Here is a 17,453-nt window from a genome sequence, read left to right on the forward strand (position 1 = left end):
CTCTTTTTGCTATATAGCTTATAAATCTCTCTTTATGCTATAGAATAGCTTATAAATCTCTCTTTTTGCTATAAAATAGCTTATAAATCTCTCTTTATGCTATAAAATAGCTTATAAATCTCTTTTTATGCTTTAAAATTGCTTATAAATCTCTCTTTCTGTTATAAAATAGCCTATAAATCTCTCTTTATGCTATAGAATAGCTTATAAATCTCTCTTTTTGCTATAAAATAGCTTATAAATCTCTCTTTTTGCTATAGAATAGCTTATAAATCTTTCTTCATGCTAGGTTATAGATTTATAGTTATGAAGATCATAGATTCATAGTGTGATAAACAGTGTAATTTCTATTTCCATATTTTGTTGAATATTGACATATTTTTCACTCATATTTTTCACTTTTTTTCACTCAAAAAGGTGCTAACCTGTGCTAATGGAAAGAAAACAAGTTGACAGAAAGATTGAATCCAATGTTTGTTGATAATATAGCATAACGAATGATTTACAAGCAATTTTTAAAAGGCTGGTCATTTTTGACCGGGAACACACGAGGTGTTACAGGGTTTTCAACATGGCACAAGGGTTAATGCTATGGCAACATGATATTTCAGACAGTTGTGTGCTTCCAACTTTGTTGTAAAAGTTTGGGGAGGGCCACAAAGCCACACAATGACAATGTCACTGTGCACAGTGTATAAAGAAGGATTTTCTGTGTCTGGTTTGGATGAAGCTGACTGACTTGCACAAAGGCCAGATCTGAACCCAGCTGAACACCTTTGAGATGAATTGAAACACGCCAGACCTCATAGCTCAACATCAGCCTATGACCTTACTGACAATGGGAGCAAACCTCTGCAGCCATGGTACATCTAGTGAAAAGCCTTCGCAGAAGCTGTTTTAGCAGAAAAGTGAGAGATTAATATCTATACGCGTATTAATTATTAATCCTATAAATTCTACTGTATCGTATTTGATTTTTAAGACCTCTAAATTATCAACATGATCAAAACTTTGCTGAAAATCCTGTTGCACATAATCTACTACGTCTTTTGCCATCTGAATTTTTTTTTTAGAAGTAAATTCCTTTTAGTATAATTCTAAAAATGTCAGGTTATTGCCATAGTCATTATAATAGACACTGATTATACCACCATATACGTAAATATATACAATAATACATAAACATTATAACTGTACCTGTAGGATCTGTATAATCTATGCAAAGCTTTAAAAAAGCATACCACAAATATTCACATAATTCTCATAATTTAATCTTACAAAAAATACCATGGAATATGAATACAAATGTCATATGATTGGAAATGAAAATATGTCACATTACACATTTTCACAATTGCATGATTTTACAATACATCGTTATCACTATATGAATCAACAAATGTAAGTTATTGAAAAAAAATATATAAGTATGAATTAATTTCTTCAATAACTTCTTTATTCATGCACATATTCCAAGTAAATGTATGAATAATTTTTATATAGCAACTTAGGTTTACTTGATTATCAGTACATCATTTTTTGTTAAAATGTGAGTGTCAACTATGATACATCAGGCTTTTTATGAATGTTTATTTGTACATCTCTCAATTATCATTGTATTATCACGGCTTCCAACTACAGAGCTTTGATAGTGTGCATTTAAATGTCATCTTACTAAGATGTGTTATTGGGAGATACAGTATAAAGTGAAATCTCATTGATCTACATTGCAAGCAATCAGATTTCTTTTTGGCCAAATAAATATCAACAACTTCACCAAAATTGCATATTTTTGCTCAGTTTATTTTTTTTCCCTCCTCGAGTGTGAGCTTCATATTCTCCTATATCATACTATATGAGCCACAAAAGCCTCATGTTTCAAATATGATACTCAACAAAGACTTATTTTTTATTCTTTATATATATATTTTTGTAAACTTTTTCCATTTAAAAAGATTGTTATTTCATATGCCCCTGCCCCTTTGATCACGAAAGTGAAAGTGCCCTTTGCGGTCGCATCGCGGTGCCCCCGCGTTCCCATTTCTCCTCCCCCAGAACGCGATTTCCCCCAAGACATCAAACCAGTCCAAGCAGATGTTAGCTGCGGCATACATGTAAACAAAAAGGCAAAATGTGAGACTACAGACGTTTTCCTCTTTGTACAGTAATAATTTGATAGGACTATAATGTAATACAAACCTTAATTTCATTCAGGAATTTCCCCTCAGGATGTTTTCTCTCAGAACAGAACACAAAACGATTGTTGACAAATCCAGTTTTAACCGGTTTAGCACAGACTACCCAAAATTGCTGGGTAGGGATGTGAGGGGGTTCATCATTTGTATTGAAAGTAAAAATGACCCAGCAGCTGGGTAAAAATATTAAAAAAATAACCTAATAAAATGACCCAGCAGGCTTTTTTGGGGTTAAAAAAAATAACCCAGCATTTCTTAGAGTGATGCCAATTCTTTGTTCACTTCAGTAATCTTGAGTTGAGGTAATTATCACCTCTATGAATGACTTCTTGAGGTCTCTTGGCCATAAACCAAAACCATTTGCTGTAGTTTTGGGACCCAGGCCAAGATACCAAGTAATGAGTCCCAGACCATGTTTATGAAAGTCCTCAAGATCAAGAGTCCAGCTCTGGTGAGAAGGAAAGAGGCAGAGATTTGTAGTGTCCATAGTGACCCGATGCCCTTCAGTCAGCTCAATTTAATTCAGCTCTTTTCATTCTGTCCTTCAGTCTGTCAGAGGAAACCGAGGCCAAACACATTGTGTACCCCAATGACTTCTTCCAACCTCAACTTTGTCTTGCATTAGAGAGTGGGAAAGTGTGTATGAACATGTGTGTAGTAGTAGTAGTAGTATATAGCGAGGAGCAGATGAATGTAAAACATTTATGACAAAAGTGACTGTCATAATGAGCCAGTCATGTCTGACTCCCTTCAGCCCCTGTCCAGCTACTCTTGCCAAAACCAGCCCATTACCCATTCCTGGTGTGCCAGCTTCCCACACAACCCTCCCAATGCGAGATCCAGATTCAGATCCCATGACTCGTCACAATACAATAAATGCTGGATCTTGCTGCTGCATTAGCATAGTCAACCTCATCAAAGAGCATGATTGAAATTCAAGAGACTGTGATGATAAACCCAGTAATTAAAGTCTGTCAAATGGCACAGTTCATGAAATACCACAGTGGCTTGAGTTCAAAAGCAAAGTCACTGTGGGTAGAGGAGGAGTATGACGTTGACATGCCCTGCTCATGCATTATTGTAGGAAGCAACTCAACAACACTTATCTTGAGGTGTAGACAGCTTCATTGATTATAGTCAGAGCGATCTACTTTTATTTACTGCTCATTCCAAGTTTAAATTGGATGTCAAAGATCCACCGCCAACACATTTTCAACAGCATTGTATTTTTTAGGCTCACCCAGTGAACTGGCTTGTTTATTATTTACTATCAGAAACTGTCGTTTAATAGCCTTTTCAGGTCATGCAGTTGCTCTCGTAGAAACACATTATGAACACAAGCTACAACATCATCAAATGCATATCAATTTGAGTAGGTATTATCGTAGCAGATGGGTTTCTCTCTTTCTTCACTCACAGTTATGTCATTTAAGTTCAGTTCTCACATATTTTATTGCCATTTATAGGGTTAGTTCCACTTCAAAAAGTTCATAAAGAGATTGTGAAACTAATCCATATGAATTGAGTGGTTTATATGATCACTTTATATGACGAACATATTGAATTTAGCTTTTATTCACACATAAAAGCCTAAGCCTATAATAAAAAGCGAAAATTTGGACTAAACCGCTCAATTCATATGGATTAGTTTTACGATTTCTTTATGAACTTTTTGAAGTGTCAAAGTGGTAGTTTCATGGACATTTTTGGTTGAATTAACCCTTTAAGAAAGTGAATTGATTTTCTTTTATATTGTCCTACACAGAGATTATGTTGATTGTGGTTTTAACTTTCATTTTGTTAAGTTTGAATAAGCAAATATAAATATAATAATTTAAACTTTCTGGCTTACAGTATCCATTTATTTTTCCCTCATACTGAACAGCATTATTGATAAACTATTGAAAATAATATATGAATCAATTATATTTATTGTGACAATTATTTCTGTGTATTCATACACATTTTGTTTGTTTATTGTTTGAAATTGCTCTGTTATTGGCATAAAATATGAATTTTATTTGTGCCAATTATTGTTAATAAACATTATTTATTATTAATGAGTATATATGTATATATATAATATAGTTTATACATTATTATATTGATTAATATTATATAATAATTATTGTTAGCCATAGCCATTTTTTTCAGGTTTTATTTATGTTTTTGTAATTATGTTACAGTTTTTGCCTTTGTTTTTTTTTTATATTTGTATTTAGCTTTTTTATTTCATTTTTAACAATTTAAGTACATCAGCATTTCTAATTTATAACTTTCTCTGTTTCTTAGTTTTTCATCTAATATTTCTATTTTATTTAAATTTTAGTAGTTTTGTTTAACAATAACAACACTGCTGTTTCTGCAGTTCACCAGGGCCCTCTACTGGTTCGAGCAGATGCCCAATAGACCCGTTTAATAATCCATCAATGATTAGTCAGAGTGTGCTATGTTGAGCTGTGGCACTCACGTGGGCAGTATGAGCAATGCAGTCTTGTCATTAGGTTTATGTTCATATTGATGTTTTTGCTTGATCTCCAGGCGGTGGACTACGAGAGCCGTAGCTCCTACTCTTTCTCAGTGGAGGTTCTGAATCCCATCGTTGACCCTCGATTCCTGCGGCGTGGGCCTTTCAAAGACCGCGCCTCGATCAGAGTGGCTGTGCTGGATGCAGACGAGCCCCCTCGCTTCTCACGGGCACGGTACCGAATGGATGTGTCTGAGAACTGCCCACCGGCGTGCACAGTGGGGCGGATCAGTGCCGTGGACCCAGATACAGGGCTCACAAACAACATCAGGTACGCTTTAAACAGTTGTTTATTTATTATTGGAGTACATTTGACAAGAAATACTATTTCAGTTTTCAAAATTTCACGTTTAATTCAGTGTGTTATTTGCCGTTTCCTTGTAATTATTTGTGTAATTTACGAGCAATTTCTGAGAGAAAATTGTTTCTACACCAAATTATTTTCAGTGAACAGCTGTGGTTCTCAACATTTTTGACTACAAGATCCCCTGTTGTCCACAAAATGATTCAAAGGCCCCATGTCTTTACCAATTGTTCATCATTTTCTAGATTTTAAGGATTTTTAAAAATATTTTTACTCACCATTTCTTCCTGAAATATTTTAGATTTTGGCATAATTAAAAAAAAAAGAAGTATATTCATTATAAAATTGCCCACAGAGTTTTAAGATTTTCTTTATTTACATGACTTTTCCAAGTATACAGTTCACACTTTTTAAATGAAGTCACCTCATATATTTAGACTGTGGAAAACTGGTTCTTCAGAGATGAAAAAAAGGACTTAATTAAAGAATTAGTTCACCTTAAAATGGAAATTCTGTCATTTATGTCACTCACCCTCATGTTGTTCCACACCCGTAAGACCTTCTTTCATATTTGCAACACAAATTAAGATATTTTTGATGAAATCCAAGAGCGCTCCGACTCCTCCATAGACCAATTTAATTACCACATTCAAGGTCCAGAAAAGTAGTAAAAACATCTTTAAAATAGTCCATGTGACCACAGTGGTTCAACATTAATTTTATGACGTGACGAGAATACTTTTTCTGGGAAGAGACAAATTTGTTGAATAAAGTCATTCGTTTTGTTTTGATTTTGCGCGCAAAAGGTATTCTCATCGCTGCATAAAATTAAGGTTGAATCACTGCAGTCATGTCAACTGTTGTAGCGATGTCTTTAGTAACTTTCTGGACCTTGAAAGTGTTGATTATATTGCTGTCAATGGAGGGACAGTAAGATCTCGGATTTCATCAAAAAATATCTTAATTTGTGTTTTGAAGATGAACGAAGGTCTTATGGGTGTGGAACGACATGAGGGTGAGTAATTAATTCATTTTTGGGTGAACTAACCCTTTAAAATAAGTCATTCAGTCATTTTAGCACATTTTAATTGGCCCAGGCCCCCTAGTTGTGAACCACTGGTGTACAAGCTACAGTACATTCGATCAATACACTGAATGTGCAGGTGAAAGTATTTAACAATACTTTAAGTTCTGAGTAAAATGGCTCTATGCACCATCTTGGATGAAATTTTTTCGCTTATTGCAGTGTATTTCCCACAAAAGATACATACTGCCTTAAAATTTGGCACTAATGAGGAATCTAAAAAGGCATCATAATTTTGCTGCCTTTTGTTTGGAACAGCCATCACATCAGGAACATGCCTGGAATACCTAACGGCAGCTCATTAGGGTTTGGAACAGAACCACTGAACCATTATGTCATTAATTAATTATGGTTGTATGCTGTTCAGTGTTCTATGTTAAAACACATCATAAAGTTATCACAGAAATCTAGGTATTCATGTTACAGGGCATGTTTGCTTTCTTCTACATAGAAAAGCCCAATGATCTGAGCAGCAGTTACTTCAACAGTGCCTAGTTAGGGATCTGAGGATTCTTACGTTGCCAATTATGGCTCTTTTGTTTCCTGCCGCTGGGCCTAAAACAGCTCCTGAATGACAGATTGTCTGATTAACCAGGGCTTTATGCATCTGCCTACCTCATGTGTATGCCACACATCTCTCCTTCTCCATTTGACTTTTTTTATGTCTTCTATCTCCCTCAGGTTCTCCATCGATCCTCAGTCTGACCCAGAAGCTCTGTTCCGGATCACTCCAGACACTGGGCTCATCACTACAGTGACAGAGCTGGACCGAGAGCACGAGCAGTGGCATAATCTCACCATCATTGCCACACAGAGAGGTACACACACACACACACACACACACACACACACACACACACACACACACACACACACACACACACACACACACACACACACACACACACACACAGTGTCAAGGAAGTAGTTAGCTACACTACAAACTACAAATAAACGTAGCTAACTATAGTGAAGCAGGTTAATTATCTAATTCTATAATTATATAATGAATACAATGGGATATATACAGTGGGTGCGGAAAGTATTCAGACCCCCTTAAATTTTTCACTCTTTGTTATATTGCAGCCATTTGCTAAAATCATTTACATTCATTTTTTTTTCCTCATTAATGTACACACAGCACCCCATATTGACAGAAAAACACAGAATTGTTGACATTTTTGCAGATTTATTAAAAAAGAAAAACTGAAATATCACATGGTCCTAAGTATTCAGACCCTTTGCTCAGTATTTAGTAGAAGCACCCGTTTGATCTAATACAGCCATGAGTCTTTTTGGGAAAGATGCAACAAGTTTTTCACACCTGGATTTGGGGATCCTCTGCCATTCCTCCTTGCAGATCCTCTCCAGTTCTGTCAGGTTGGATGGTAAACGTTGGTGGACAGCCATTTTTAGGTCTCTCCAGAGATGCTCAATTGGGTTTAAGTCAGGGCTCTGGCTGGGCCATTCAAGAACAGTCACGGAGTTGTTGTGTGTTTTTTAGCAAACTCCATGCGGGCTTTCATGTGTCTTGCACTGAGGAGAGGCTTCCGTCGGGCCACTCTGCCATAAAGCCCCGACTGGTGGAGGGCTGCAGTGATGGTTGACTTTCTACAACTTTCTCCCATCTCCCGACTGCATCTCTGGAGCTCAGCCACAGTGATCTTTGGGTTCTTCTTTACCTCTCTCACCAAGGCTCTTCTCTCCCGATTGCTCAGTTTGGCTGGACGGCCAGCTCTAGGAAGGGTTCTGGTCATCCCAAACGTCTTCCATTTAAGGATTATGGAGGCCACTGTGCTCTTAGGAACCTTAAGTGCAGCAGAAATTTTTTTGTAACCTTGGCCAGATCTGTGCCTTGCCACAATTCTGTCTCTGAGCTCTTCAGGCAGTTCCTTTGACCTCATGATTCTCATTTGCTCTGACATGCACTGTGAGCTGTAAGGTCTTATATAGACAGGTGTGTGGCTTTCCTAATCAAGTCCAATCAGTATAATCAAACACAGCTGGACTCAAATGAAGGTGTAGAACCATCTCAAGGATGATCAGAAGAAATGGACAGCACCTGAGTTAAATATATGAGTGTCACAGCAAAGGGTCTGAATACTTAGGACCATGTGATATTTCAGTTTTTCTGTTTTAATAAATCTGCAAAAATGTCAACAATTCTGTGTTTTTCTGTCAATATGGGGTGCTGTGTGTACATTAATGAGGAATAAAAATGAACTTAAATGATTTACCAAATGGCTGCAATATAACAGAGTGAAAAATTTAAGGGGGTCTGAATACTTTCCGTACCCACTGTGTATGTATATATATATATATATATATATATATATATATATATATATATATATATATATATATATATATATATATATATATATATATATATTTGTCATAATTTGCTATATCCAGCAAACGAACTATCAAATTGAAGGTTGATTCACACAAAACTGTATTTCTGCAAGCTTTTTTCAAGGTAAATTTAGGTGTTTTTCCTAACAGGGACACTTGGAGACTCCAAAAGGACACTGATATAAGGCATCCATATAGTTCATAAATTTATGCACACCAAAGCATATATGAAACAAACAAACAAAAAAACATTACAGGAAAATAAAGTTTCAGAATTCACAGTGTACAGTATGTGTACAGTGAAACAACAAAGAGCTTAGAGCGATACCGGACAGAACCACATGGAGGTGCCAAAAAAAAAAAAACTAAACCAACCCCCTTGAAGTGGCTGCGTATACCTACTACAGTACACGGATCCTTTCAGAATTACTAAATACGGCAACATACACATGATAAATCCAAACATTATCCTGAATGTGTGGAAACAACGTGAATGTAGCCTACTGAAATGTGTCTGTGCATAAACACAATGTGCGATCAGTGCATCAACGACATCACACATACATGGTTTGTTTTGTGCATCAATATAACGGACTCGGACGCTTTACTGTACGACTCCTGTACGTCACCGCAATCATCTTTACCTTGATTGCAATCCTCATCCATCACAACTTTACTAGCGAGACGCTGGTTTGCTTTATCCAGTCAAGAAACACAGTTTTTGTATCATCTGGTTCTACAGCAGTCTTCTGTTCAGTCTGTATTTCACACAGCGCAATGCATGAGGGCTCACACTCTTCAGAAACAATCACTGAATATGACCGAGCTCATGTTTTAAAGCTGAACACACACTGGAATGAATAACTCACTGAAAACGCAAGATTTGATGATGTAATCAACCTGGTTTTCTTGACCTTAGCACTGTTTTGGAGTGATTGTTTGACTTAATTAGCTTACTAATCAATGGACTGAAAACTTTCGCAGAGTTTAGTGGCTTATCTGATCGCAAACAGAGAAGCGAAATCAGCTTATTAAAGGGTTAGAACAGAAATCTCCACCTACCAGAGTTACTTGTGCCATTGAAGATGCTCAGTGTGAAAAACTCCCGACTCCCAAGATCATCTAACTGCGTGACATAAATTGCGTTAATGTGCTTCAGTAATTTATTTGCGTTAAATTATTATAACACATTAAGGATTTTTGAATTAAACACGTGTTAACGCTTCACTGTGGACAGCCCTAATAAATATCCATTTATATCATTTAATCAGAGCTCAGACGTTTCTGAATAAGTAAATAAATGAATTTTGATTGGGTTGACAGCATTACACAAAAAAAAAAAATAGAATATAGTTACAATATAACTACAATATTGCTAAATATTTCTAAAACAAAAAATGCAGTGACTTTTACACAGCATAATTATTTTAGTATTATTTATGTACTTTATAGTATGTATAAAGTACATATGCTTGTATTTATGCATTATAGTATGTATTAATATTTTTAATTTAATTTTCATTTTAATTTTCTTTTTTTCTAATAATTTTGTAATGTGCTTTTGTCATATATATAATTCTATGTAGCTTTAATTTACTTTTATTTCACTTTTATTTCAGTTAGTTGTCAAGGCAACATTTATAATTTTATATATATATTTTTTTTAAATTTTATTTCTGCTTTATTTCAATAAATGAAAACACTGCTGCATAGAGGCAAACATCAGTGATTTATTTCTTTTTAAATTTGGTTTGTTTGGATATTTCATGGGAATAAACCAGTTCAAAACAAACGTTTCACTGATTCATGTGTTTTTGCAGAAATCACTGCCTCTTTTTATAGAGAAATATTTAATTCTAGTATTTAAAAAAAAAAAAAAATACTTTTCAAGTTTAATTCAGTAAAATGATTTCCCAACACTGCTACATTTGAGAGAGAATACAGTTCAGGAGAGCACATTAGATTAATGCCTCAGTTTGCTCGGCCGTAAAGCTGTGTGCACAATATAATTTGACATTAAAAACAGTGATTTGTCATGTTACACCGCTACATGTTTCAAAAGTAGACATTGCAGAAAAAGCTGCACTATTTTGAAAACAGCTGAGCTACTGGAAAATGTTAGCATTGTTATTTATAGTTCATAACTTCTCGAGATACAGTGACCTGGACATTGGTCAGTGTGGCATGCTGTTCATTAGGTCAGTAATTCATAAAACTGGTTGAAAATGTCAACTTAGTTTTGCTAACAAGTTTAAATCTGGCTTATGACATTCATATAAGAATGGAATATTTATGGCTAAAATTAGTAGCAGATACTTAATGGATTTGTGTTTTTTATCCTTTATTTATGATCTTTACGCATGCATGGATTAAACATGGTTTAAACATACATTGAATTTGAACTGCTCAGCGAGATAGCGTGTTAGTAGAGCATCTATGGTGCTGTGTTACTGTATGGAAAGTAGGTCTAAGCAGCTTCAGGGAGGCCTGATGGCTATTGTAGGCAAAGCCTCTTCCCAGTAATGTGAAGCAGTGGGCACTAATCCACAACATCATGTCATGTGTGTGTGTGGATGCAGTCCAAGACATTTGTGTGAAAGCAGTCCAAACCACAGGCAAGTGTGTGGGACTGAATTATAATGAGAAAGACAGAATGCTTCAGTTTCTTTTTAGGTTCACACCAATCCATCGAGTTTGTTCAAGATATACTGTATCAAAATGCCGACTGAAATCTTATCTGAATTAAAAGCTACTGAAAGCTATTTGTTCGTCACGACAGGCCATTCGTCTAGAATATGAAGAGTAACTGCTGAAATCTTATTTTATCTATATAGCACTTTTCCAATCAAATCAATGCAGTTCAAAGTGCTTTACAGGCAAGAACAAGCAACTGACCAAACTAAAAACCAAACAAAGAAAATCAAAATAGACCCAGAAATAGATAACAACAATGCCATTAAAAAAGTTAAAACGTATAAACTAGAAAATCAATAGTGATAAAAAGAAAAACATGATATGAATGATAATTAAATCATAGGATTTGAGGGTTCAGTGTTATAGGACAAACAACACTGTATTTTTTTATTTAGATTTAAAACTTACTTAGATTTTGAAGTCACAGTGGGTAAAATAATCCATTTTTAATTACACTGAATAGTTTTTTTATTAATTCATTTCTGTATCAAATGAAATATACATTTAATATACTTAAAATTTCTTCTATTACTTTTTAATAGTGCTGTCAATCAATTAAAGAAATTCTCTAATTAAATCACACATTTTTTTCTGTAATTAATCATGATTAATCCCGATTAAAAACCATTGGAGTTTTTAATATTTTTATATTGTAATAATTTCATATAAATATATATAAAATACTCTCCAAATTAATGTAGTAACAACTTATACTTATATATATTAACTATATTTTAAATATTGGTTTAATGGTGTCTTTTTATGAATGAAGGCCAGTATCATTGATACTAATACTGGTTTTAAAAACATTAATTATAGACATTCAACATTACAGTATAACTAAAAGCTAGTATTTTCAACATTTATTAGGCTTAAAAAAAACTTTTAATTTAAGTGAACTTAAAACAATCTTCACATAAACCCATTATATAAATGTCATATTTACCTGTGGCCTTCTGTCTAACAGGAAATACACTGAAATTGAATAAAGTTATCAATCTCTTTAAATTCTTCATTGCATTAAACATCATTAAACTACAATTTTCTCTGTTTCCTTTGTTCTTTGATCAACATTAATGACAGACATCACAGCAACTGGTTTATTAGCCTGCTGTGGCTTTAAGAGCTGCCGCTGCCGAACATGACATTTTCTTTAACTCTTTAAAGGTGCATTGTGTAAATTTTAGGAGGATCTATTGACAGAAATGCAGTATAATATACATAACTATAAAGACTTTACATAATGAACCATTATGTTTTTATTACCTTAGAATGAGACATTTCTATCTCATACACCACGGGTCCCCTTACATGTTAAATCGCCATTTAGCACCGGCATGTTTCTACAGTAGCCCTAAATGGACAAACTGCTCTACAGAGTGCATTTCATCACAATGTTGTTGTTCTTCTTTGTTGGTGTTTTCAGAGGCAGCTTGCGTCGTTACTACGCTGAATACGCACGAAAGAGTAGTAGTAGTAGTAGTAGTAGTCGCCGTTATTAGAAGCATAGGCCGTTCATTGTTTGAAGTAAGAAACCTCATTGCTTGACTGGCTACTCTCTGCTATCTCATTCGATGACATCTTTGTCCTGTGTCAGGCACCATAGCTTCTCTATGTGCTTTGAAAGGGAGGGGTAAGCGCCGTTGGTTGCAATTTGCAACCTCACCACTAGATGCCACTAAAATTTACACACTGCACCTTTAAGTTAATTTAAAGGTGACCTAGAATTAAAAATTGAATTTACCTTGGCATAGTTGAATAACAAGAGTTCTGTACATGGAAATGACATACAGTGAGTCTCAAACACCAAACACCGGGATCATTAATATGTACGCCCCCAATATTTGCATATGCCAGCTCATGTTCAAGCATTAGACAAGGGCAGGACGTCTGGATGTGCACAGCTGAATCATCAGACTAGGTAAGCAAGCAAGGACAACAGCGAAAAATGGCAGATGGAGCAATAATAACTGACATGATCCATGATATCATGATATTTTTAGTGATATTTGTAAATTGTCTTTCTAAATGTTTCGTTAGCATGTTGCTAATGTACTGTTAAATGTGGTTAAAGTTACCATCGTTTCTTACTGTATTCACGGAGACAAGACTGTCATTATTTTCATTTTTTAAACACTTGCAGTCTGTATAATTCATAAACACATCTTCATTCTTTATAAATCTCTCCAACAGTGTGTAATGTTAGCTTTAGCCACGGAGCACTATCAAACTCGTTCAGAATCAAATGTAAACATCCAAATAAATACCATACTTACACGATTAGACATGCTGCATGACGAACACTTTGTAAAGATCCATTTTGAGGGTTATATTAGCTGTGTGAACTTTGTTTATGCTGTTTAAGGCAAGCGCGAGCTCGGGGGGCGGGACGAGAATTTAAAGGGGCCGCAGCCTGAGTCGGCGCATATTTAATGATGCAGTTGTCTATGGGGTATTTTGAGCTGAAACTTCACAGACACATTCAGGGGACACCTTAGATTTATATTACAACTTTTAAAAAGACGTTCTACAGCACCTTTTAGACATTTAACTCATTTAAGAATGCTCTTGTGAGCATACTCAACAAAACGGGCATTTTGTCATAATTCTGTGTGTTGTTGTTTGTTCAAGCGCAATTGAGAACTTGATACTGGCGCGCATCTTTCTGTGAACACGAGTTGTGTGTATGTCATATGACACAACATTAACAGACAGCACGTTTTCGTTTGTCTTATGGCGCTTGAATGGTTTAAAAGCATTTGTTTGAATAAGAGCCTGATCGTATAATGTAATGCTAGACAAATTATGATGAAATATACAGATGCTGCGTTAATTGTGTTAAATACTTTTAATGCATTAAACTGAAAAAATTGATCGCATGCATTAACGCACCAATTTTGATAGCACTCATTTTAAATTTTTCAAAGTTTGCCGCAATGCATTATGAAATTGTACTGTCTGTAAAGGATACGTGTGAAGCTGTTACCTTTTGCAATACAATGCCTTAAAATACTGCCTCTGTACTGTATGAAAATTGTCACCATTCAGCTTATGATTTCTCAAAAAAGTGGACGTGCACATGGAAATGTGTGATAAACGTTACAAGACAACAATTTGCCTTCAGTGGCCCAGGCTAATGGCGAGCACACCTCAAGAAAGCCACTCCAGCTGTGTCGTGCATGTGTATTTTTGGTGACTTGCTTTCTCTGCTCTCTCACTTACCTCAGATAACCCCAGCCAGGTGTCCAGAGTGGTAGTTGCCATAGAAACGCTGGATTTAAACGACAATGCTCCAGAGCTGGACAGGCAGTACAACACGGCCATGTGTGACTCGGCCTCCACTGGACAGGTGAGACGACAAGCCGTGTGTTATTATGGGTGCAAGGAAGGTCGTACTTGTCTCCATTGACTTTTTAATTCGTTACTCCACAGAAATGTAAAAGCACAGGAAGTGCTCTAATTAGAGTCCTTTTGTTAAGCTTTGCAATTAGGTAATTGTCACAGATGAATTATGTGTGATTAATTACCTTTTCTCAACACTTCAGGCCTTTAGACTCACTGACTCACGTTCTTTGTGTTCATATAGATTTGGTGGTGCATGAATTTTTTTTTTTTTTGTGCACATCTGTGAGTGTGTCCATTTTTACTGCCTGCACGCTGATTGATTAGTTCTGCCGTTACCCTGCAGCCGAATCACTGCTGTTCCCATTTAGAGGATGCGTCATGCTTTCTCATCTCCTCTCTATAGATATACATTATAATCTGCTCATCTTTTGGTCTGTTGACTTTCATCCATTTTGCCTCTCATGCATTTCGAGTGTCTGTCTTTCCATGATTTTGTTCTTTTTCTTTTCTTTTGCCTGACTCATGTTTTTTCCTTCAATTCTTAATTGGATGGTGTGCATCTGTTAAACTGTCACAGCTTGTGTCCTTTCTCCTGTCTTTATCATTCTGCTGTCTTCGCAGCTTGTGGTCATTGTAAAAGCTTATTGTGATTTCGCCAAGTAGTTCCTGGATCAACGTTATTATCAATCTTGTTGGTCCTGGAACAACATTGGATGTACTTACATGTGAACTATGCAGACTTACATGCTTCATCACACGGCATGTTTTTTAAGGGGCCAAGCACCGAAGAATTGTTAGTGTTCTTATTATTATTCTTCTTCCACTTTTTCTTCTTCTTCTTCCGCTATTGAGTCTATGGCAGTCCACAGAACTGCTTGCGGGAAAGTTATGAAATTTGGTACCATAGTGAATTTGGAGTCTCTAACTCAATCCCTCTAGCGCCACCATCTGTCCAAATTTGCTCTCACATTTATGCTAATAACATTTGAACCATAAGGGCTAGAAATAAAGGTGTTCTGCTGAGTCCTTGACTCAAGATAATGTCATTTTCCATCATAAGAATTTTTCTGCCATTTTGAATTTTTCTAACTCCTCCTAGACCATTGATCCAATTTTCATGAAAATTTAACCAGATCATCTTCAGACCATGCCGACAAAAAGTTATGGAACTCGAGTTGACTTTTTTTCAAACTGTTCTCAAATAACACACAAAACTATTCAAAGAAGAGCACAACAAAATGGATGTGAGGCTAAAGCTGCGTCCGAAATCGTGTACTGTTGAGTAGGTACTACATTTAAACGTTGAGAAAGTATGTTCTATATAGTACGAAAGCGTGTAGTATGAATGAATTCGGACATACTACATCTGCCATGTTGTTACTGTCACATGACCTACCAGCGTCAGTTACATCCCTTCAACTCCGTTCACAAATCCTCTCCCGTGGCCTCATGGGATAGTAAAGTGTCCATTGTAGGCGCACTTCAGAATCTCACCGGAAGTAGTAAGTCATACTCTACTCTGTTTTTCGCATACTGTTTTTCACATACTATATTGTAGAGAAGTATTCGATTTTGGATGCAGCATTTATCGCCACAGCGCTTTTTGGTCAGAATACAGCGCAGTGCCACCTAGTGGTCAGGAGAAATGAAAATGGCTCTTTTTTGCTTATAACTTCTGAACTGTTTGGCCAAGAATCACAATTTAATATAACTTTTTGAAAAAAAATGGCAAAGCTAAATTTTCAGCAGCCATTACTCCAGTCTTCCAGTCTTGAATAAAAGCTTTAACTTTTTCTTTTGCACTATTGTTTATATATGAGGAGTGCCGTTTCGCTCCAATGAAGTTTCAGCGTGAGCACGGCTACAAAACGCAATGAAGCAAACACGTATCAACCGAATGACCAGCAAACTCTTGTCTTGCTTGTTACTTGTCATGACTGAAACTGGTTATGACAAAAACTCTGACTGAGACAGAAGAGATCACAATGTCGATTTATCTTGTTAGGACACAATGTAATTTAATTTGGATAAAAGCTTTTACTAAATGTCTGCTTGCTTATTCAACTGGAAGCTTGCATAACTTCCTACCGCAAGTCACATTATGGCGAGGAAAGTTTGGTGACCCTCAAGACTCTGAAAACTACTAATGTGACTTGACATTATCTCATTGCAGTACTGAAATCACAGGAAAAAAACACCCTTTTTCATGCCTCAGCATAACCGCCTAACCCGCAGCTCTGATCTGCATCACACGGCTCATTTTTGTTTGAACTTTTTCCCTAATGTGTGGGGGGAGCTTTTCAAAAAGAGGCCCATCGAGTGATTATTTCTAGTTTAAGTGGATCTCTGGAGTCAGCGCCTCATTTTTGGAGAACATGCTAAAGCTGCGTCTATGTTTGGGTGTTCCCCAAGGCTCGCTACTCGGTCAGAGTTAATTATTGTTTGACTGCGCAGTGTGGGCTAATCAGTCTCAAGTCACCTATTTGCAAAGGTGCTGGCGAGGTTAATGCTGATATCTGAGATTAAAATGTGCATCAGGTTGTTGTTTTTTTTTAATGAATCTTTCCTCTCTCTCCATTATTCTTTCGCTCTCTTCTCCTTTCTCCCATTTGGCTCTGCCCCTTATTTTGTTTCTCTCTCTCCATCTTTCTCCTATCTCATTTTCTCAGGTGGTGCAGGTGTTGCGGGCGATTGATAGAGACGAGGGAGGAAATGACAGCACCGTCCATTTCAACATCCCTCCGGACTCCAAAGCTGCCCTTAACTTCAGCGTCAGGGAGAGTGGAGGTCTGCAGTTTCTTCCACAATTTGTTTCTCCCATCCAGCCGTCTGCATCAGCGTCTCTCTTGATCCGTTAGTCTGTGTCTGCAACCGCAATGTGTGGCTGCTTTGTGCCCTGCTCCTTTGTTTTCCCCATTGTTTGCTTTTGCTTCTCTGCCACATCTATCT

At 36.3% G+C, this 17,453-nt stretch overlaps 1 protein-coding gene across 2 annotated transcripts in view; it reads left to right on the plus strand.

Moving 5' to 3' along the window:
- The window catches only part of LOC125250293 (cadherin-2), a 214,817-nt gene that overhangs the window by 185,681 nt on the left and 11,683 nt on the right, over positions 1–17,453 (plus strand). For both annotated transcript variants that reach the window (XM_048162811.1, XM_048162810.1), the window contains exons 7-10: positions 4,737–4,993; positions 6,792–6,928; positions 14,387–14,508; positions 17,174–17,291. In XM_048162811.1, coding sequence (XP_048018768.1) covers positions 4,737–4,993; positions 6,792–6,928; positions 14,387–14,508; positions 17,174–17,291 — 634 coding nt within the window. The remainder of the gene's footprint in view (positions 1–4,736; positions 4,994–6,791; positions 6,929–14,386; positions 14,509–17,173; positions 17,292–17,453) is intronic.

The sequence above is a fragment of the Megalobrama amblycephala genome, linkage group LG17 (assembly GCF_018812025.1).
Source record: "Megalobrama amblycephala isolate DHTTF-2021 linkage group LG17, ASM1881202v1, whole genome shotgun sequence".
In the NCBI taxonomy this organism is placed as follows: domain Eukaryota; kingdom Metazoa; phylum Chordata; class Actinopteri; order Cypriniformes; family Xenocyprididae; genus Megalobrama; species Megalobrama amblycephala.